Source organism: Thamnophis elegans, chromosome 6, assembly GCF_009769535.1.
Source record: "Thamnophis elegans isolate rThaEle1 chromosome 6, rThaEle1.pri, whole genome shotgun sequence".
NCBI lineage: Eukaryota > Metazoa > Chordata > Lepidosauria > Squamata > Colubridae > Thamnophis > Thamnophis elegans.
The window spans coordinates 51,640,559-51,664,376 of NC_045546.1; the positions used below are offsets into that span (position 1 = coordinate 51,640,559).

The 23,818-nt window shown below is 37.9% G+C and overlaps 2 protein-coding genes across 2 annotated transcripts in view; one reads left to right on the plus strand and one right to left on the minus strand.

The window, feature by feature from the left end:
- LOC116510712 (trifunctional purine biosynthetic protein adenosine-3-like) overlaps positions 1-15,946 on the plus strand; it is a 30,213-nt gene extending 14,267 nt beyond the window's left edge. The window contains 12 exon segments of the mRNA XM_032220362.1: positions 1,881-1,990; positions 3,005-3,076; positions 3,078-3,109; positions 3,111-3,211; positions 4,396-4,647; positions 4,896-5,048; positions 7,887-8,090; positions 9,067-9,216; positions 10,858-10,988; positions 12,595-12,736; positions 14,946-15,061; positions 15,719-15,946. Of these exon segments, the coding sequence (XP_032076253.1) occupies positions 1,881-1,990; positions 3,005-3,076; positions 3,078-3,109; positions 3,111-3,211; positions 4,396-4,647; positions 4,896-5,048; positions 7,887-8,090; positions 9,067-9,216; positions 10,858-10,988; positions 12,595-12,736; positions 14,946-15,061; positions 15,719-15,946 (1,691 nt within the window).
- A 4,647-nt stretch (positions 15,947-20,593) lies between these two features.
- Positions 20,594-23,818, minus strand: part of LOC116510018 (trifunctional purine biosynthetic protein adenosine-3-like) — a 44,776-nt gene continuing 41,551 nt past the window's right edge. Inside the window, 2 exon segments of the mRNA XM_032219351.1 lie at positions 20,594-21,491; positions 21,875-21,990. Of these exon segments, the coding sequence (XP_032075242.1) occupies positions 21,294-21,491; positions 21,875-21,990 (314 nt within the window). The 3' untranslated portion in view covers positions 20,594-21,293.

The following is a 23,818-nucleotide window of genomic DNA, read 5'->3' on the forward strand; positions in this document are numbered from 1 at the left end:
TTTGGCAATGAGTGCACAGTTGGAAGACCTGAAAGACCAGGTAAAGGACAGATAGTCATGGAGAAAATTTATGTGGTCGTTTGGAGTTGAAAATTACATAATGGCATATAATCAGTCTTACATATTACATATGCCAAGAACAAGTTCATAATAATCATTCCCATTTTCTTATACACAGCAGAAGGAATGTCTTTTCCAAGATGACCTCCTATGTTACCCATCAGTGCATCATTTAAAAGCAAATGTGTTTTCCTTTGGAAAATGTAGTTATATCTAGGTATACTTTTAATTAGTAGAATCATCAAGGAATCAAGTTCAAGTAATATGAATCCATTAACATGTACTGTACTTAATTGGGTGCATCTCCCCTTATTGTCTATGGAGATTCTCAGCCATCCAGGTCATGGTTGTCTCAAAGGTTTTTTTTTTCAAGAGGCATCTTGTTTTTTCCTTTAAGATGTTTCGCTTCTCATCCAAGAAGCTTCTTCAGCTCTGACTGGATGGTGGGGAATGGAAGGATTTATACTCCTTGCAGGCATCTGGTCATTTGCCTTCTTGTACAGCACGGGTGGCCTGTAGGCTAGATCAGTCACATGCAAGCCACACCCACCCCAGCTCTGCAAAGGGAAAAAGTCACGAATTGTCATGTAACGACAACTTGAGTTTGACACTCATGTTTTAGAGAATCATTGAGGTCACATGGAGGTTTACCTATGTCTTCAGAGTCACCTCAGTAGTGCAAATGTGTGTGGAGCCTTTTTGGAAGAAGTTGGAAAAAGAACACCTTTGGGATCTCCATTTACCATTTTCATATACGCAACCTTGATAAAGTGCAATGTTATAGAATACTCATAATGAAAACAGGTGGAAATTGCTTCCACCACTCTCTGTTATTTTGTTTACAGTTGTTTTCTCACTAGCGGGTATCGACAGAGCTGGCATAGTTTCTTTGGTAGAATTGCAAACATAATTGGATTGTTCTACTTATTGTAGTTATTGAATAGAATATAGAAACAGCTGTTGGATTACCTGCTGCTCAGTTTTCATCTTCTATTAGCAAGACTATTAGCAATTAGCATCACTGTGTGTTTCATACTTGCTATAATCTCAAACAAAAAAGAGGCTAAAGTGGCGGATTTGTAAATGCATATTTTCAGTAGTATTTGCCACAAAGAAAATTAGTTTTTATACCAATAATGTGTGACTAATTGGAATTGTTTCAGTGAATACAGGTAAGTCCTTAACTTACAACAGTTCATTTAGTGACCATTGAAAATTACAACAGCATTGAAAAAAGTGACTTATGACCTTTTTTTAACACTTAAAATCATTGTGGCATCCTCATGGTCATGTGATGCTTGGCTTATTTGTGATTGTTGCAGTGTTCCAGGGTCATGTGATCATATTTTGCAACCTTCTGACAAGCAAAGTCAGCGGGGAAGCCAGATTCACTTAATAGTCATGAGAGGGGAGGGAGAGGGATGGAGAGAAAGAGAGAGAGATCTCTTATGTGATGCCACATACAGTTCATAGTTTAAGTATGGACCTATAACCTTATTTGCCAATACCTGTGATAACAGTGGCCATTTTGTTATTGATAGCACCTGGATTCTTGGTTACCATGAATAAAGTTTTTTTTCTGGGTAATTGTATTAATTCCTATACAGCACATATTGCAGCTTATGCCTGTTACACCAAATTATGCAGTACAAAATGATCCCTGAGCATATGTGAATCTAATATGACAACTTAGAGAATGCTCCTTCACTATGTCCTCATCCTCCTAGAAGCATGTTGAATTGAAATGGAGAATAGTGATGTTCTAAGTTTTCCTAAGCAATATTATGGTCCATAATATCTTACACTTTTATGGGTTGCAGGTTGCCCTGGGCATGATGGGATCATTCCTGCCTTCTTTGATTTGAAAGCCTCTGGTTATCGTGATCCAATTTTAGTATCACATGCTAAAAGCATTGGGACAAAACTTAAGGTAAACAGAGGTACATCCATCTTTAAAGCGGACGAAACTGCTTGTACATAACTTTGTGATTTTAGTCCATTGAGAAGAAAATGGCTGGCTCATAAAGACAAAAATCACTTGTTTATTTTGAATGTCTGTTTATATTTTTCTACACTAATCATGCTGACAATGTGCAGTCTGTCTACTTTATATAGTTATCCCCTATAATTTCAATAAAGCCCCTTTGTCTTTTCCCTATTCTATTTCCTTTTTCCTGGATTGATGATATAATCTTGCTGGACAAAATATCTTCAAACATTAAGGTTGCACTAAATCAGTGGTGGGTTCTAGCCGATATGCCCCAGTACGGGCATACTGGTGGCAGCTGGGAGCAGCAGCCACCGTACCAGAACGGTGTTTTGGTGGGCCTATCCGCCCATCCACATTCCTTACCTGTTTTTAAGCCAACTGGGCCATTTGTGTGCGCACAGTGTACGATGCCTGTGCAACCTCCACCGAGCAGCTGGAGCATTGCAGGGCGATGGGTGCGCATGCGTGCATAGCACGTGTGCCCGAGTGGACGACCAGCCCCGTTGCAGCATACTGGTTGCAATGGGATCCGGAACCCACCACTGCACTAAATGCAATTTATGTAAGAATGTGGAGGTTTTTTTAGCTATTTGTTTCCCTTTCTCAAAGGTTTTTTTTGTATGACTTTTATTAGATTGCTAGGAAGATAACTGGTCTGATTCTGCAAAATTCATACAATTGATTATACTGTATTTTACTGTATTTATTACTTATAATTGTTTATCATCCTGAATTACTGAAAATTCCAACCCCTTTTGTGAATGAGCAGATTTATTTTATCACAAATTATCCCTTCCAACTCTTCTGCTGCACTGATGGAAGCTTTCTAGTGGCCAAACATACTGGATGGTTTTCAGCTGAGTTTTTGGATCCATCAAAATGCATTGAAATAATATTTTGTATGAAGAACTATTTTTATTACAATATGTGGCTAATTTGTATGTCTTATTACAGATTGCCCAGTTGTGCAATAAGCATGACATGATTGGTCAGGACCTGGTGGCTATGTGCGTCAATGGCCTGCTGGGTTCAAGGAGCTGAACCTCTCTTCTTCATGGCCATTTGCATTTGGGAAACTGGACGCTAGTGTGGCTCAGCTCACTCAGGCTATATCAGATGGGATAGCTGAAGCTTGTAAACTCGCAGGATGCACCTACCTTGGTATGAGCACTTTTAAATCAGGTTTTTAGGCTACTTCCATTCCCTAATCCCTGAGAAAGAACTTCATTTCTGCTGAGCTTGAAACACTGAGACAATGCAGGGCCAAAAGGAATGTCCCTAAGCAGTGTCTTTTTCCTTGTAGAATAAGACAAATTCTTGCTCTCATTCAGACAGCTACTGCCCCTCTTCTGTACATGTTATGCACACTTGTCCATTTGCAAACCAGCCAGACAAACCAGCAGTTCATACAATGGGGAACTTCCTAGCCACAAAGGAATAATTCTTCTTATGTTATGATAAAATGTTTGGCATTATTGCAATCAAGCCTGTCAATATTTTTAACCATGGTTGCCCACTGCTACAGCAACTGAACAAAGAGAAAAGGAGAGGCATTATATAGAAGGTTTATAGGCAAGCCACAGGAAAAGGATAGCTTTTGGAGAAGCTATTATAGATAATAATTCTATAATTGTACAGTGTAGAACCTAAGAAGAGGGGTGATGTAGACATTTTGGCCAATAGAAAAATGGCCTGTGTTTAGGTTCTGCCAAGCTCTAGCACCCCAGATACAATATAATACAACCAAATACAATCATTCATCTTCTGGTGTGAATGTACTTCTGGTGTAGGGCAAAATTCACATGGGCAAATGTCCTAATTAAGAAACATACACACACACACATACACAAATTGTTTCCACATTCCACAAATAGAGATTAACAAGAATGTAGCTTGCTTTTTTCTTTTACAAAGAAAAAGAATGGTGTTTTGAAACTATGAGGTACTACTAATTTGGTAACCTCCTAGTGTTGTACTCAGAGTGCATACAACTTCTGTCCTACAGAGAGAGATATACACCTAGATTATCAGTTTAGGACTGATTGTATACATTTAGATTATCAGTTTAAGACTAATGGGGTGGCTAAAACTGGACAAATCTTAATATATAATTTGGTATACAATTACTGTAACTATTGCATGCACATGTGTATGGGTTTTGGAAGTATTCCTCCAATTTATTCATTTGTGTGTGCTTTTGCTGGCCTTTATCAGTATAGTACTTTTTGTTGTTGGTCATATAAAATCAGAAGTCAGACAACATTTATTTTAAACTGGATTTCAATGGAAAGATGTTTCTAGACTTTCTTGGGATGCAATGCATTTGATTTCTCTCTTTTTCCCAGGAAGAGAAGTCAATGAAATGCCTGCCACTTGTGCAGCTGAAGAATGCAATCTGGTTGGCTTTGCGGTTGGTGCTGTGGAGCGAGGCATGAAGTTTCCTCGGCAAGGGAACATTGTCAGTGAAGATATTGTGATTGGAATAGCTTCTTCAGGGCTTCATCACCAAGGATTTGATCTTGTGAGAAAGATTTTTTTAACATCATCCCTACACTATTTTTCTCCGGTTCCTGGTGGATATGGCAACCATACTTTAGGCATGTAAACACCTGCCACTTTTTTATTCCACATTTTTCTTGGAAAGAAATAATGTTTTGTTACTAAGCATTGTGCATGAATACTGTTATATAGTTTTATTGTATTAATTGCATACCTTCTGTTAAATGTTGAAGATCATCTCTAGAACATTTTGAGATTAAGAATTTAATTTAATTTGTTTAATTTCTTTAGTAAACAAAAGAGTTATCTTTTATTTCTTAAAATTAATTTCCTTGTATTTTAACAGGAGATCAGTTGCTAACTCCAACCAAAATCTATAGCAGAGCCCTCCTTCCTGTCCTTCGTTCGGGAAATGTGAAAGCCTTTATCCATATTGCTGATGGAGGATTGTTGGGAGGTTTTTCACAGATCCTTCCTGAACACTTTAGCATTGTTTTGGGTAAGTAGAAAAGGCTTGGAGTCAGGGGAGAAATCAACACCTTTGCTACTGGTTTGCAAATGTGAGCGTGCGCGCATGCACAGAGCATTAAAAATGGGACGTGATGGACCAGATAGAACTGGCTGAATTGCACCACTGCTTAGAGTGTTTTACCAACTATAGTTTGAGGCTAAATGTTTTAAAATATTTTCATGTCTGATAAGACAGTGAAAAATATTTGCTAAAGAATAAATGTAGACATATCCTCTGTTGGACATATGTAATATAATGTGTTGTCTAAATAGATTGTATAATGTATAATATATTGTACAATAAACTTGGTGGAATAGAAAAGAAAAAATCTGGAATGTGGAAAATTCATGAAAGAAAGGATGGAAGAGGAAAACCATAGGAAACGAGTTTCAGTGTCTCTTATGCTATCAATTCCAAGATTTTCTACACTATTCAAAGATAATAGGAATCTAAGGATATAAGAATAGATCCTTGGGATTCTGGTCATATCAAAAATCAACTGCTTGATTTTAATTTCTGGTCAAGGAATTAACAGGAAAAGCCTGTGTAGGAATCTCCAACTTTGAGGGGCTGGTAAGCACATTTGGAATTTTGAGAACATTTTATTGGTACTCTTCCAAGTGGTTGTGGAAAGATTACCAATTCACAAAATGGATGCCAAAGAAGATAGCAATTTGATAAATTGATGATTTAACATTGTCTATTTATTACTTCCTGTCATCTGGATTTCTTCTGCTTGTCTTTGGCTTTTCTTCTAGTAGTATGGTTTAGTTTCAAACAAGTGTACCCATCATTTTTATTTTCTGAAAAAGCTTATAAGGTGATGACTAGATACTTTTTGAAATAAAGATGGTACTGGAGACTAGCATTTTGCATTGCAACATACTTATTTCCCTTTTTCAAAAAAAATGATTTAAATATGTAAACAAAAAATGATAATTGGAGCATAGATTCTGGCGAACCGCAAGAAAACATCTATGACACCTTAGACCAGTGGTGGTCAACCTTTTTCTACCTACCGTCCACTAATGGGTCTTTCTTGATGGAAACATTTCCTTACCGCCCCCCAGTTTTTGCACAAGTGCGGAATATTTTTTAGAAAGGAGGGTGTTTTTTAAAAAAGAAATGTACGTACATTTATCTTTTTATTTCTACTTTATGCATGTTTATAATGTTTTTAACTTTATAAAGTTTAATTAGAAAACAATAAAGTAAATTGAAATTAGCTTTACTAGTGATTAATGGGATCTTTGAGGCTGATGCTGCAAGACTAAATATTTGATATCTGGTTCGATACACTGTATTAGGTGCCAATTTTTATTGTCACCATAAAAAAAAATCCTTTTCCTGCCTTCTTCTTCTTTACCTTTCTTATAGTATTTCACTATATCAAGGATCTCTTTTTCCCTTTTTTATTTTCTCCTTCTCCTTCCTTTACTTATTTCTTTCTTTTATTTTATAAGATAACAAAGCTTAATTTATGAGCCACACTAAACACTGCTTACTCTCCTCCTTTATTTTATCCCCTTTTCTCTATTTTTCTTCCCTTTTTGTTAATTTTTTTTATCTTTTCCTTTTTATCTCCTTTTTTTTACCTTCCTTAGGGCAATGTACAAAAGTAAGGCTGAGCTAGTTAGCCCACTTATTATTATTAGCCAACAACAATTCTCTCCTGCCTATAACTTTTCTTTCTCCTATTTTGCAACTGCTCTGCTCCGCTTCTGCCTATCCCTGCTCTCAGTTTCCACTCCTCCCCTTCCTCTTCCCAAGTGTTTCCTTGTTTGCGTGCACGCACACGTTGGTATTGATGTGTGTGCTCGCGCCTGTCCACTCCCTCAAAACGAGGTTTTAACCTCCGAAGTCCCTACCGCCCACCTGGAATCCCGAAACGCCCACTAGTGGGCGGTAGGGACCAGGTTGACGACCCATGCCTTAGACCAGTGATGGGCAACCTTTTTGGCGTGGTGTGTCAAAAATCGGCAAAAAATTGAGCATAACTCGCGTTGTGTGTCACTTCGACAAAAACATAATTTTGCGCAATTTATAGTTGCTGCTAATGGCGCTCACAGTTCCCGTTGGCACTCCGCTGTTCCCTGCTGTGGTGCGGTCGTAACCGACAGTCCCAGGAGTAGACTCTCTGTGCTGGCCTGACTGGAGAGAGGCGCGCACTGTTCCCGCGCTCCTCTCCTGCGGGTCCTCCCTCGCCGTGCTGATGACGTGTGTGCGCACGGCACGCATGCCTTACCAGCAGCCCCTGCGCTCAGAAAGGGGCGGCAGCGATACAGTAAGTGAGTGTGGGCGGGGGAGATCACACGTCCCCCCCCCCCCGTTCCTCCAGCACAGATTCTTTCATCCTCGGCGGCCGTGCAGGAGCCGAGGATGAATCGCATGAAATCCTGTGCGTGTCACCCCAAATGGCTACGCGTGTCAGCACTGACACGCGTGTCATAGGTTCGCCATCACTGCCTTAGACCATACTGGAGATCAAAGGACCAGATCATTCATTTTGATCCTGGAGTCTCCAATCACATTTCTCTGAACCATATTCTCAGCTGCTTGTATGTTTCTTTTCTTTTTTCCCCCTTGCAAATCATAGGATTAATCTGGGTTGTGATATTAAAGGGAACAGAATATAATGTCTATGGAGATTCTCAGTCATCCAGGTTATGGTTGTCCCAAAGGTGCTTTTTCAAGAGGCAACTGAACTTTCGGGCCAGAAAATCCAGTTGCCTCTTGAAAAAGCATCTTTGGGACAACAGAATATAATCTATATTCATGCTGCTGTGTAAGAACTGGGTTGTGCTTTACAAATCATCTGCTTTTTAGATACCCATAAGTGGAAGATTCCATCAGTTTTCTCTTGGCTCCAAGAGGAAGGAAACCTTTCAGAAGAGGAGATGGGGCAAATATTCAACTGTGGGATTGGTGCTGTTTTAGTAGTCCAAAGAGAAGCTGCCGAGAAGGTTCTGAAGGATGTCCAGAAACATGAGGACGCATGGGTGATTGGAAAAGTTGTTCACCGAACTGCAGGTTACTGTACTTAATTGACTAAGCATGTTTAAGAACAATTAAAGTGTGGAAATAATTCTTCTTGGTTTTAAATAATCTGTGTTAGGTTTCTGCAGCTACATCAGAATTTATGAGATACCTATGAAAATCCATCAAATTTCAGAAAATAGTTATGACTAATTTAAGAACCAAAACTATTTCAAATTCACATTATAGTTTTTCAAGTAGGTACATTATACAGTACTGAGTTTGTTTTAATAAATACTCTGTAGATCAACATTTAGCTCCAGTTCAAGAAGAAAGATAAATACAAGTTCATATTCATCTCAAAGTTATTCTTAGTAATTTCATGCCCTGTTATAATTTTACTTCTATCTATATAGACACAAGAACAAGAATTTCAAGTCTTTGTTTCAGTTGCCGTATTCATTATGAGAAGCATAAATGTGCATTATCTTCTTAAATGGATTCTCAAAATACACACAAAACCTTTCTTCAGTATTATAGTATATAAACTAATTAGGAAGTACTCAAGTCAGAATAGACAAACTGATTTTTGTATCTTCTCTAAGGTTGTGTAAATTGTGGCCTAGCTTTTATGGATATTTGGTAACTTGTTTTATGCAACCTGTTGATCTCCTGATGTCTTGGGTTACAATTCTCATATTCTCTAGACATTCACCATTCTAACTCAGGTTCCTTTAGAATTAAACTTCAGAAGATGTTAAGGTTTCCTATCCCTGTCTATGTAATGATAACACTGGCCTTAGTGAGAACAATGTTGTGCAGAACACTTTACTAATGAGTAGATTTATTCAATTCTGTGAATAAAAATATAGAATATCAGTTTAGGAATAGAGATTTCTATTTGATAGTATAATTACAGATAAGGTTATCCCTTCAGTAATTAGTTCAAAATGTTTGGAAAAAGCCAAATCTAACTTAATTCTGAATGTGATGCTTTTAGTTACTATATTTTAAGCATATGCTTCTTCAGGGTATCCCCGGGTGGAAATCAAGAATCTCTCTGAAATGCTGCTACAAAATAAATGGCCATTTTTGAAGGAGGTTTCAAATGCAGACAATCAACCTCATATCATACACAGAAAGCATAAAGTTAAAGTAGCTGTTCTTATTTCTGGAACAGGTAACTATACAATTATTTTCTATGGTTGCTGATATCACATATGTTTGATGCATACTATATCTTATAGTTGAAGTTTCTTGTGTATACTTTTCATATCCGCTTGAAACTACTTTCTTAAACTTATCACATTTCTAGTAGTTAAGCTTTGGATCAGATTGGAAATTAACTTCCATTACCCCAAATTTCCATTAAACCAGTTTTCAAATCCATTGAATATCTTTAATAGCAGTTTTAGCAATTTTGAGTAACTTGGAAGGATCTTCACATTTCAGAAATAAAATTCCTAAAGAAAGCAAGATGGCACTATGCCATAACAGGAAAGCTCTTTCACCTTGGATTGGTATAAATGAACAGAATTTGAAACCTTCAGTTTCTTAGGCTGCCTATTGACGCAATACTACCTTGCAGTACATCCCAATGAACTCAATTAAGCTCACTTACTCAAATCCATGAATAGTAAACTTAATCAATAAGATCAATGGAGTTTTCTCAAAATGGGTAGGTCTGAGATGAAAAACATGCTTCAGTTGATTTCTAAATTTAATATGGGCAAGTAAGACAGAAAGGAAACACTATTAAAATAATTATTTGAATGCTATGCTGTGCTTTGCTGTTTTTAAACATTTTCAGATGATAATTTTTTAGTCATAGGCTTCAAGCTATTAAATGATCAAGAAACCTTTCATAATAAAAGGAAGGAAAATATGAACCTATATTTTCTGTCTGAATATCAAAATAAGCCTTTCTTGTTCTGAGCCCCCAAATATACAATGTGGTAATAATATTATCATTAGTATTACTATTAATAGATATAATTATTAATAATACTACTATTAGTATTACTATTACTGGATATAATTATTATATCACATGGCACAGGGCCAAGTTATCTGTGGGATCGCCTTTCCCTAAAGGCCTCTGCCAATCTTATTAGGTGAGATAGGGTGGGGACACATTCCTAGTCTCAATAAAGGAGACTATTTGTAGCTCAGGATTGAATGAGAGATCCTTGGTGCTCTCTGAGCTTAGTTGTTTTCTTGCAGATGTTTCATTACCCAAACAAGGTAACATCATCACTGCTACATGATGCTAACACTGATGATGTAACCTAGTTTGGGTAATGAAATGTTTGCAAGAAAACAGCTCAGAGAACATCAAGGACTTGGTCCCATTTACTACGTAAATATTGCCGTTTGATGGGAATTAGGAAGCATGCCCTTTCCATGGCAGACCCAGTCACCCAGCCCTCTGGAACTCTCTGCCCTTGAAATTCTGCAGGCCTCCATCCTCTGAGCCTTCTGTAAAGCTTTGAAGAACTGGCTTTTTTCCAAAGCATTGAGATAAGATCAGATAATTGCCCATTAGAGGTTTGACATGGTGTCAGGTCTTTGCTGTTTTTAATGTTATAATCTGTTTGATAGTTTTAATATGATTTTATGTCTTATTTTAAGTGTGAGTTATCTGGAGTTGGTCATAAGTGGAGTGGTTATATATGTGTTAAATAAATGAATGAATTAATGAATAAACAGTTTCGGCATTATTAATGTAGCATTTCTTTTGCTTGTCTCAAGAAAATGTCATTTTGAGCATTTTAGGATGGGGTTTTGATGCATTTTCTATTTTCTTTTCTTTTCTTTTGAGGTACAAGCCTTTCAGCACTCCTGGCATATGCAAAAGAACCTGCAAGTTGCTCTGAGGTAGTCCTAGTAATTGCCAACAGATCTGGGGTGGAAGAACTAAGGAATGCAACCCTGGCTGGGATCCCAACCAGAGTAAGTACATTCTATTGTTTTCATTCACCTAAGAAAACAATCCAACTTTCAGGCTGTAATATGCAAGGAAGCTTTATAGCTATCTCATTTATTTAAGTCTTATGTCATGGTATTTTTTCCTTTTTTTGAAATATGGCTTTCAGGTTGCTTTTGTCATTAAATCATATGTTTCTTATTGTAATGTGTCTTATAAAAAAATTACATTTATGACTTTGGATGCTTCACAGATAAAAAGGCCCCACATAACCCAATTCAGTAATGTATATATCAGTGGTTCTCAACCTACCCAATGCCGCAAAAATATGTGTTTTCCGATAGTCTTAGGTGACCCCTGTGAAAGGGTCGTTCGACCCCCAAAGAGGTCCTGAGCCACAGGTTGAGAACCGCTGGTATATATAGTTCCACATTAAGATAGAATCTAATATTTATTTGAATACATCCTAACCTACTAGCAAAACACTCACAGTGCCTTCACATACATTCAGTAAAGGTTACATCACTACAGCCTAAGTGTGTCTTGGAGTGGTAGCCAGCTAAGCCAAGAGGCACTAACCTCTTTTAATATTTAGAGACAATTAGATAATCTGTGACCTACTTGGTCATCCTTTCAGGTATATTGCCTTCAACAGTGACAGAAGTTCTCATGTGCTGCCTTCACTGGAAAAGTTGGAATAGATTCAGAGATATATCTCTCTTGAAAATAGCTGACGGTCAAATATTAGCACAGGAAATAATATCTGTTATAAACAAATACAAAACTATGATAATTTTATGTCATATAAATATTTCCAAACTTGCCAAATTTCAGTTCTAGAGGAGTCATGGTTCCCAGATTTTTGACCTATTATCTAAATTAGTCCATTTGTGATATCTTGATTAAAAAATTATTGTCATTGAGGCATTGTTTATCAAGTTAAAGGTTACAGGAATGTGAGTTTTATTAGTATGTACGGTAGATAACCCCAACTAGAGAATGCACTCAATGCAACAATAGCTTACTCACAAGATTTAAAGCACAAAAATAAATATGAGGGAAATATTACTCAAATCGATGTCCATTGTGCTGTCAGAGACTCCTCCAGAGCAGTAAATGGCATCCCCAGCTGATAAAATGGAGCATAGTATCTTCTGCATGGTTTATACCAAAGCGCCCCCCCCCCCCAAATCAAATGTCTCCAACTTGTATTTTCAATTTTACTTTGTTTTGACCATAAATTTGTCCTTGTGCCAATTGCCAACGAATTCTCCTCAGGGTATGTCTGGGTCTTTGCAAGGTGCCGTTAGATTCTAGTAGAAGACTCATCTACTTAGCTTTGTGTCAGTTTTTCCACATTGTGAGAAGTCCCAAGTTCAAATAGATAAGCAGGAAAAGAAACAAACAGACAAACAAGTGAAGTGAAAAATATGGCACTACACTATACTTCTAAGAATAGAAATACATTGCAGTAATGGGGGTGGAGATAACTGTTCCAAGACTGACTTCCATGATTAGTATTATTAAGCATCTTCAAAGTTCAATAAATTGAGAGAATTGCTTTCAGTGGTCACCTATAGATGGGTTGTTTAGAAGGTTTTGCCCTCTTTAATTTCCTCTTAACTATTGCAGGTAATTGATCATAAATTGTATGGAAGCAGATCAGAATATGAAGGCACAATTGATAGTGTCCTTGAAGAATTCTCTATTGAATTGATTTGTCTATCAGGATTTATAAGAATTTTGTCCAGTAACTTCCTTAGGAAATGGTATGGTAAGCAAGTTAGATGAAATATTGTTGTTAATAGTAATGGATTTATACTTATTTGTTTATTTATTTTATAAAGCTGTTGAATCCACGCATGCCTCAGAGTAAAATATCTCATCAATAAAAAGCAGTAGATTCATGCAAAACAATATAATAAACAAGTAGAGAAAAACAAATAATTTAGCTAATCTTATGGCTGGTTCAAACAATCTCGAAATCCCACCCCGACTGGCCCCACCCACCCAACCTCTCCCATCTCACCATGTGGCCAATTTTGGATGAGAGGACATAAAGTTTCAAGAAAATTCATTCAGCAGGTTCAGTGCCTGGAGAAAGAGACAGGTCGCTGGTATTTTTCAAAGGGCATGCAGGGTTGGGGGCCAACAAAATCTGGGGAGACGCTGTTCCAAAGGCAAAGGCCAGCAATAGAGAAGGCATTTCTCCTGGATCCTGCAAGATGATATTGCTTAAACAACAGAATCCAGTGTATGCCAACCTTTCAGATCTTGACAAAGAAGAAGAGGTGGTATATGCATACTGAAATATTCCCATAAACATCTCTATGGCTATGTTTTGGGCCACTTTAAGCTTCCAAATGGATATCAAGGGCAGCCCCAAGTACAGTGCATTACAACAATCCAATAGCAAGGTGACTAAGGCATTAAGGATCATGTCCCCAATTGGCACACAAGGTAGAGCGCTGCAAATGCTCTGCAGATGAACCACTGCTGCCATCTGCTCCCCAAGCAGGAACCAAGAATCTAGGAGGAGCTCCAAATTGTTTACTGAGTCTGTTTAGGATAGTGTAACCCCTTCCAGAAAAAAAATGGAAAGCTTCCAGAGCCAGGTGGTCTAAAAATCCACATCCACTTGGTTTTGTGAGGGTTCGGTTTAAGCTTGTTCTCCATTCAGATCTCTAAAGATGCCACATAGTGGAACAGAACATCAATGGCATCACTTGGGTGGCTCAGGGATGAGATGCACAGCTGAGCAATATCATCAACATACTGATGATATCTCATTCTGTGCTGACAGATGACCTCCCTTATTGGTCTCATGTAGAAATTAAATAGGAGTGTAGGGAGAATTATATCCTAAGATACCCTAAAGACCTTGGGCTAGATCTCTCATCATCCCACCCATCAAATTGATGACAAGAATTAGCCCCAGAGAAAAAAGAAAAATCACCATAGCATTCTTGTCTTGCACCCCCAATCCCTTAATCAATCCAGAAGGATACTGTAACTGATAGTATTGAAGGATGCTGAGATATCAAGACGGACCAGATTGAATTTATCACTTCAGCCCCCCTCCCACCCCAGATCATCAAGTGTGATCAGTGTCATCTTTGTACCATGCCCAGGTCTGAAAGGTGCCTGCGAGGATCCAGATAATCTGCCTCATCCAGAGCATTTTCAAGCAACAGCCAACACCTTCTCAACAAGTTTTCCTGTAAAGGAACTGTTGGAGACAGGCAGAAATTATTCAGTGTGGTTGTATCTGGTGATGGCTCCTTGAGGAGAGGTTGGATCACCCTTTTTTAAACAGTCCAGGAACATCCCTTCTCTCAAAGATACATTCACCACCTTTTGCCCCAATCACATAGCATCCCATTTCTGCCTCTATATCCAAATCTGCTCCACCATATTTCTGCATTATATAGGGTTATAGATGTGCTAGAGTAGGCCAATTTGCCAGTATATTTTATATGACTTTTAAATTAAAATTTAAACATTTAAAAAATAAACAAAGAGGGGACTTCGGGCAGATTATCTGCTTTGGAATTTGAATTTGGCGTATTTATTGAGCTGTGGTGTTGCTGTGGATAGAAAACAGTATTGCAGGCTAACTTTGCCCACAGTCTGGAGTTCAATCCTGACAGGTTCAAGGTTGAATCAGCTTTTCATCCTTCAGAAATCAGTAAAATGAAGAGCCAGATTGTTGGGAGCAAAATGCTAACATTTGTAAACCGCTCAGAGAGTGCAGTAAAGCACAATGTAGCAGTATATAAATCTGACTGCTATTGCTATTGCTGTTATTCCTCATTACTATTGTGAAGAAATATTTACTGCTCAAAGTTTGGCATATATAAGACAACCCTTTCTACTAAGCATTACGTCTTAGATGTATAATCTCAAACAATAAGTTTACATTAATTATTTGTTTGCATCTTTCCATATCATTTGATAATTCCCAATATGATTATTAATTGTAGGGAAGATGCTGGGAACTTATCCATCAGTTTCACCATTAAGTAAGAGAAGAAACAGCTATAATCAAGCACATCCATCTACAGACAAAATTGTGGGCTGTATTGTGCATTTTGTACTTGTAAGTGTGTTTTTCAGGATTGGCAATAAACATATTTTTTGTGTTCTATATATTGGTAGGTAACAATTATTATATTCACTACTAGTATGACTTCTCTGCTGCTTACTGCAACTTCATTAACAAATTTGTAGTATCTATCAAGATTTGGGAAATCCTTTTGTACAAATTGAAACTATGGAATATTGTTATTCCTTTACCCTTTGGGTGAAGGAATCAAATATTCCAAATTAAGTTATACCTCCTATGTCCATATTTAATGTGTTTGGTAATTAATTTTGTAGCATCTACCACTGATGCAACTATCTATAATCAAATGTTCTTCAGGTGTATTGGACTATAATTCCACCTACACTTGTTAATATGGAAGGTAGTATTTTGCTCTGGCTACTTTATAAATATTGAAAGAGGAATATTGTCTTGATTTCATGCTTAGCAAAATTCTTCATGCACTATCTAAATAAAATATCCTTTTAAATATCCTGTCCCATTTCTAAATGTTCTGTTAATTCATTGTCTCATATCCTAGTGAACATTTCTATTGTTTGTATAATTAAAGTAAGTTTCAGTGATACTGTTCTGTTTTTAGCTCTTTCACTTTCACGTTAATCTTGGTAGATAATTTTCCAGATAAGGGATTTTTCCTTCTCTTTCTTTCAGGAGGAGACCAGTCCTGAAGCAATAATTGTACAAGAGCCGGCATGTGTAAAGGTAGAAGATACCCAGGAGACCTTATATGCAAAGATCAAAGAAGCCGAGAACCATGTCTTTCCCATGGCTCTGCAACTGGTTGCCAGTGGAATGGTGCAGTTAGGACGAGATGGAAAAACCTACTGGAAAAGAGAAAGACAGGAGCTGAGCTGCCAAAAGGAAAGGCAGGATTGTTAATGCTTTTGTAGCAGCGGTTTCACATAGTGATGAATGACAGTGGTTGATGTTCTAAATTGAATTTTGGTTTCAGTCTGTCACTTCCTTTTATAGTCACTTTTTCCTTTATCCTTTCATAAACCAGAGCATTAGAATCAGCCGTGGCTCCCTGGAGTGAGAAAAGGCATGGGCACAATGTGAGTTTCAAATAGCTCCTCTTTCTAAAGGCAAATAGCTGCCTTAGACACTGACCTTGGGCTTCTTTTCTATCTATTTGCATTGCAATAACTAAACCATAATTGTCAGAGACTTTCTCCCACTGAGCATCACCAAAAGGTCAGCCTAGGAGATGAAACAGTTATAGATGGCCCTGGCATTTGCTGCCACTATTTTCTCAACCAAGAATATCGGAGCAAGATTGAAAGAAAGAAATGCCTTCCCCTTTCTGTTAATTGAAATGGCACAAGGGTAGCCTAATCTTTGTAATCCATAGTTAATCTGCAGCAATTGAGCCCTGGATTACACGCTCCTAAATCAAAACTCTCCCCAACTTTAGTCATGTTGGCCTGAACGTTTTGATTTAGGAGTTTGTAATCTAGGGCTCAATTGCTGCAGATTAACTACGGATTAGGCTACCCTTGTGTCATTTCAATTAATAGAAAAGGCATTTCTTTCTTTCAATCTTGCTCCTACATTCTTGGCTGAGGAAACAGTGGCAGCAAATGCCAAGGCCATCTATACTGAAGTAGTGTTTGCTGCTTATTAAGAAACAAACAGCAAAGAGAAATGTGATTAAGAATCAAATAGCAAAGAGAAATGATGTTTTTCAAACTTGGCAATTTTAAGATATTTGGACTTCCACACTTCCTTCTTAAACACAGGAAAATTTTTGACATGGAGTGGTCTTTCTTCTTTTTCTTTCCCCAATACCACGTTGCTGATCCTGGATAGAATTCTAAAAAACAAAAGTTAATCCCACTCATTTAACTTTAAGGCAAGGGAGGAGTTCTATCTATTCAGAAATTTAATTGCCTGGCTGTCCTGCTTTTCCATAGAAGAGATAGAAAGGATTCTGTTACAAGTCACTTGTGTGTGCATTCTAGTCTAATGTTAGCAGTGGTGTGTGTATATCCTCTGGAATGTTTTCCCAGGGTGTCTATCACAATAATGATCTGAAATGCCTTAGAATCCATTGTCTGTATATTATGCTGCTTACTATTGGATAAACGAAGAGACATTTAGGTTATGGCCTATAATTATCTTTAGGTAGCAAATTAGCTCTTCTGTTTTAGCCTTATATGAATGGGATGTAGTCTTTCTAGTTTCAAAGAGGCACACGCCATACCACAAATCCTATATAACATTTAGAATAGCTTCACAATTTTTCTAGTAGTGACATGTGTTGGATGCAAACTGGTTTGGGTGCTACAGAGCTTGCTAAACAGCACGTTTTAGGCCTGTGTCTCATTGTAAAATGGAGTTCAGATGCTTAATCAAATTAAGATTAGCATAAAAAAGTTTCACAATTGCAGCTGACACAAGCCAGAGTATAGAGAAACCTCAAAGAAGTAGTGCAAGAGCAGCAGGCATAGAGAGACTCGGCCCATAGAATGTTTATTAAAGGATATCTTTGGAAAGTATATATATCAAAGAGAGTTCTGACACCTTAAAGGCCAACCTACCCATTCTTGAAGTGTCATAATTTCAAGGTTTTATTTTTCCTGTTATATTTTGTCACTGGCCAATATATATTTAGGCTGATACAAGCTCAAGTAAATATATATTCACTTAATAGCTCATTGTTGCATAAATAGAACTTCAGCATTCTAGGCTTAAAAACATGTTACTGATTATTTTGTCACATTGTTTCTATTAGACTGTTGTTAGGAATATAATCTATATATTGGGTTGGCAATATATAAATCATGTAACAATGCTGTACCTGTTTCTTTAAAACATACTGTAAAATGTGATTGGTTGCTGTTTTCCTAAATTGGCCATAAGAGGGAGCCAGAATGACTGTTAGCTCTGTGTTTGTTAGATGCTGGGCTGATCTGATCTGAGTTGGCTGTTAGAAAGTGCCGTGAGCTATTGTAAGTTTTGCAACCGTTAGCAAACTTTTGAGTACTGAACTGATTATGATACTGGATTATTTTATTGGATTATCCCTTAACTGAAAGACATTGATGACTGTCTTATCCGTGTATGACTTGGACTGTTTGATGGACTCTGATACCTCTATTTCCACGAAAGTAAAGCCTATTTAAACTGCAATGTCTCTGTATGCTGGTTGTGTGTTTTCCAACACAACTCTAACAATGCTTCTCTGAACGTACTCGCTCTCCCAACAGGGAGCTTACCTAACAACTGTGTTCCTATATTCATTGTATTGTAGTAAATTGTTCTAAGCACTTTATTGATGTTTTAGAAACATTCTAGGTTTTAGGCATTTCACAATTTTTACAGTTAATGTTTTTTTGCCTTAATAACATAGCGTCTTATGCTCCATGCTTTTTCTTTTAAGGTGCCTACTGTTTGATTTGCTGTTTAGTGACTGTAATAAAGATTTATATAATACTGGTATGCAATGTGGATCTCAATGTACTTCTCTGTAAAACACTCAGTCTTAGGATGTAAGGCAGTGTTTCCAAAACATGAAATGTTCAGATGTGTGGACATCAAGACTTAGAATTCTCTCTTTGTATTGGCCATCAAGGATTTTAAGAGTGAAGGTCTGTGCATCTGGAATGCATTGATGTCAGAAAACACTGCTCTAAGACAATACATATTAAAAGGAAAAAAGGCCTATTAACCCATCAAATGATTTTTCTAGGCATAAGAGACCTGGTGGATGACTACCATCTTGCCCATCAGGAAGATAACTTCACAGTTTAGCACGAGTAGCAGACTAACAGAGTAACAGAGTTGGAAGGGACCTTGTGGTCTTCTAGTCCAACCTCCTGCTCAGGCAGGAAACCCTATATACCATTTCAGACAAATGGTTGTCCAATTCCTTCTTAAAAATCTTCCAGTGTTGGAGCACCCACCAACTTCTGGAGGGCAAACAAAAGGTATATAGTTGAAACCACTTTCCACTATTAATGTATAAATTCTGGATTACTGTGAAGTGACACAAGAGACAATAGATGGCCATTTGTGTTAAATGGCCTGAAATAGGAATTCTGTGATTTATTTCAGGCCACAAAAAGTTTAATAAATGTTTTTCATCATCAGGCTTTTCTAAACATCATCTTCTGATTTCTCTAAAAATCAACAGTTGCTACAAGTTATTTTTAACTACTCTGCCAATAGGACTTTTGTTCGCCTACAGCAGGAGTCTGCAACCTTAAACACACAAAGAGCCATTTGGACCCATTTCCCACAGAAAACACTGGGAGCCATAAAACATGGGTCCAACTCAATGTCACTCATTCCCACCCAATCATATGACACCATCCCTCAGTCACGCCTACCCAGGTTTTCTGGCTCCTGGTATTTTCTTTAATCTGGAAAACAGGTATCTCTTTCTGTGTGTGTCTCTTTTTCTCTCTCATCTCTCTCTCCCTCTTATCTCTCTTTCTCCCTCTCATCTCTCTCTTTCTCCCTCCCTCCCTTTCTCATCTCCCTTCTCTCTCATTTCTCTCTCTCGTTCTTTTTCTCCCTCCTCCTCATCTCTCTTTTCTGTGTGTGTGTGTGTGTGTGTTCCCTCTTGAATCATTTCCAAAAACAGGTGAGGGTTGGCTTTTTGGTTTGTCACTCCTCACCTGAGAAGGTAAAGACGATGACAGTGGATGGAGACTCGCTCCATATTCCAGAGCGGGAGCGAAGCACCCTTGTACTTGCCTCTTCTTCCAGCCCTTGTTGGTGCTGTGTGCACTTCAGTCTCTTGGAGAGAGATGTGACTTTCTCTCTGCCCTGAGACACAGGCCCAGCCCGGCTGATGCTCTGCATTGTAATGGGCTCCAGGAGAAGGGGATGCCATCTCCACCACTGTGAAGCACCCTAAATTTAAGTGTGCTGTGGAAAGCGCTACAAGTGCAGCAAGCAGGCCATGGAGGTGGCGAGAGCAAGACTGGGCAAGTGTGTCAGGGTGGAGAGAAAGTTGCATGTCACCCTGCACAACTGAGGTGCGTGCAGCACCAGCAAGGCCCGGAAGAGGCAAGTACAGGGCCATTTCGCTCCCGCTCTGGAATATGAAGCGAGTCTCCATCCGCCACCCTTCTCAGGTGAGGAGTGACTTGGAGGGGGCGGGGGCGGGACCAGCCAATGATGGTATCCAATTTGGCAGGGAGCCACAGCCGGGGACGAAAGAGCCACATGTGGCTCCAGAGCTGCAGGTTGCCGACCCCTGTATTAGAAATAAATCCATTAAAATAAAAATGAATTTTGAAACTTTTTATTAGATTGGGAGTTGAGATCACATAATCTTTGGATATAAAAACAAAGCTAAAAGGAATGTCACAGTAATTGATGTAGTCTGGCTTCTGATCGTTTAAGTTAGTAACAAAAATATAGTTCAGTGGAACTACATTGTTTATTCACTTTAAAAGACAATAACATACTTTTTGAAAAAGTAGACACTATTCAGGCTCATAATTCCATGTTTACTTTCAAACAGAAATTAAATGAATAATTTTCATTTAAAATTTCTTAATTTTAACTGTTAAGATTAAAATAACCTGAAAAAAGATTGTTGCTTGATTCTATAATGGAAAAAATGTACCATTTGTATGTTTCACGTACAATGTATTTAGAAAAGGGGGTGAAAATTTTTTCTCACATAGGACAGTTACATAGAGATATTGGTATTGAATGATACTGCTTTGTAAAATAATACTGCTACTGCTTTGTTCAGAGTATTTAGTAGAGGATTACAAAACAAAAACTTTTGATAGTATTACTATGGAAAAACAATGAAGGAACTTGATTCAGAATTACCTTAATATTTAGTAGGAAGAACTATCATTAATACTTTTAAAATACTTAATTCATAATTGTGATTATGACCTATTCTTTTTGTGATGCCTTTCTTAGGCCTGAGTTCAACATAGAGTCTGACGTCTTGAAGCAGAATTATGTGATAGGTTACAGACAGGCAAGATGACCAGCAGTTTGTGGCAAGCAGTTCTTCCCATAGTTTTTGGATAACCACCAGTTATACTGTGGATGGACTAATCACACAAATGCCTTGTCACTTAGACCAATCTCCATTTAGTTCTATTTTGAGTATAATTCAGCAAGTTCATTCCTTTAATTTTTGGGATCTATTGGCCTGAGTTGTTTGGTTAAGATTTTAAATCCTGCTGCCCCATGCCAAATGCAGAAGGCAAAATATGCCCCAGAATTGTTGCTGTATACCCTATATTTTTTAGTTATGCTTTTCCAAATTCCAGCATAGCTTCCCATCTCTTCCTAATTGAACTGCTCCACTTGCCACTAACTGCATAGCAGCTGGGAAGGCTTTGTGTTCTGCCTCCTTCACTCTTTCTGACAGAATTTCCTCTGTGTCTCCAATCTTCACTGGAACAGCTTCTTGAAATATTATTGCTCCAGCATCAACTTCTTCCTGGAAAGAAAAGAATAAAAAACTTTAGCAAGATGGCTGTAATTTAAAATCATCTGCAACAACAAAGGATACAGCGAGACTGGCTAACTTAATTCTTAAACTATAAAATATCTATGTTTATCTAAGGGGATAATCTATTATTCTTGAAATATATCAGTATTCTGCTAGGAGGGACAATCCATGTGTATATTTTTTTTTCTATGCACATTTTTAATGTTTTGTTTAGTTTTACTTTGTCAAAACTACAGGATTATAGCTCAGATCCCTGGTTACCTTATGCCGAGTTTCTATATTTGCTCTCAAAAGCTGTTATGAACAGTTAAGCTGATAGCCAAAGGCTTTAAATTAAACTGATCAACTGAATAATAAAAATAAGCACATACAGCCACAAAGTGCACAGTACAGCCAGTGACACGGACTCCAGCCTCCAGGACTAGTTTATGTGCATTAGATCCTTTAAATGAAGGCAGCAAAGAAGGGTGAACATTCAAAATTTTTCCTAGGGAAAAAAGACAATACATTGCTGTTAAATTCATTTTTATAATTTTATAAAATTAAAATATGCATTAATGTGTTTGCATAAAAATAAGAATCAAAACACTCTTTCCCCCATTTAATTAAAACCCGGTAGAAACTGTGTAATGCCTGTCCAATGCTGTCAGATAAATTCTGGTTTGGAAGTGGTCAAATCAAAATCTGAAACTGCTTACTGATAAATCTTGTTAGATGTCAGGGAAAAATTGCCAAATCAATGACTTAGAACTCTGTTTTCATGGGGCACTATTTAGATAGTATGTGGGAATTCTCAGGTAAAGGGAGAAATAAAGCACAAGTCAAGATATGAAGTTTAAAGTATGAGTATATAATGTAATATATCAAATTTGAAACAGCAATCCATAATGATCAATGTATGTTTTTAATGTCTATTATCATATTTCATCAGCACTTATTAATCACATTTGCAATACAGTGCATATTTGCATTGGAATCAATCGAGCGCCATCCAATCCATTGTAATGATATTTCAACAAATTGTCATCTAAGCTAGTGCTGTCTATTCTGACTGGTAGTGTTTCTCCAAGATCTGCCATCAAAGTATTATTGTGATCCGTAGAATAACAACCTTGGAATTGAAATTTGAACTTTTTGCAGTACTTGCAAAAATCAGTCTGTAGATAAACCTTTTAAGATTTAGAACAGACCTTTAAGACTCTGCATTTGTATAGTAGATGAAGCAGGCTGGCATGACCCCTGAGTTCCAATTTTAAAAAGATTAAGCCAGTAGAACGAATGCTCATTTAGAGAAAAACTCAATACTTTCATGCATCCTTTTTCTTCTTCATTGTCTCTTTTAAAAGAAATACCAATGTGTATTCCCTGAGCTTCTCATCATACTGGTCATAAAGGGTCTACTCTGAAGGGAAGCCTATAACTCTCCTGATTGCCTTCTCATCCCAATTTCTTTCAAAACTCTTCTATTGCAAGAGATCAATTCAGATGTCTAAAATGACCCCTTGTCTCCTGCAGCCTTCTAAGTAAGGACAACAAAAACAAAAAAGAGGTGGTGGTCCTTTTCACATTGGGCTAATATTTCTTAACTCTAAAATATGTTTGCCTGTGATCATACGGTGATGGTAATAGCTGTCAATTTTTTCTCATTCTAAGAAAGCTGGAAAAAAAATTTTTTTTAAATCATCAATACATTGATTTAAATTGAAGACATTAAAAACAGGAAGATATTTGCCCTCATCTTAACTAAGTATAATCTCAGCTCAGAATAGATGGTTATCAATAGGGGGATTCTTGTCATGTACCGTATTTTCACGACCAAAAGCCGCACCCGATTATAAGCCGCAGTATCAATTAACGTTAATTTTTCAAACTTTTTCCACATATAAAGCGCACCGGGTTATAAGCCGCACGTTTCCCGACGCTTCTGGACATCTGTTGCAGTCGCGAGGAGGAGCGGAGAACAGCGCGAAGGTTCTTGGCGCTCCAGGAAGCCCCGAAAGCAGCTGGGGGAGGCTCACGGCTTGGTTTCTCCTCCCTGGACGTCGCAGCAGCAGCCCCAAGCGCACCGAACTCTGTGTTTTTCGCATCGGGGCATGCTCTTGCAGCACACCCCGATGCGAAAAACACAGAGTTCGGTGTGCTTGGGGCTGCTGCTGCGACGTCCAGGGAGGAGAAACCAAGCCGTGAGCCTCCCCCAGCTGCTTTCGGGGCTTCCTGGAGCGCCAAGAACCTTCGCGCTGTTCTCCGCACTCTCCTCGGCTCCTCACAACTGCAATAGACGTCCAGAAGCGGCAGGGGCTATCGAGCTGGAAATC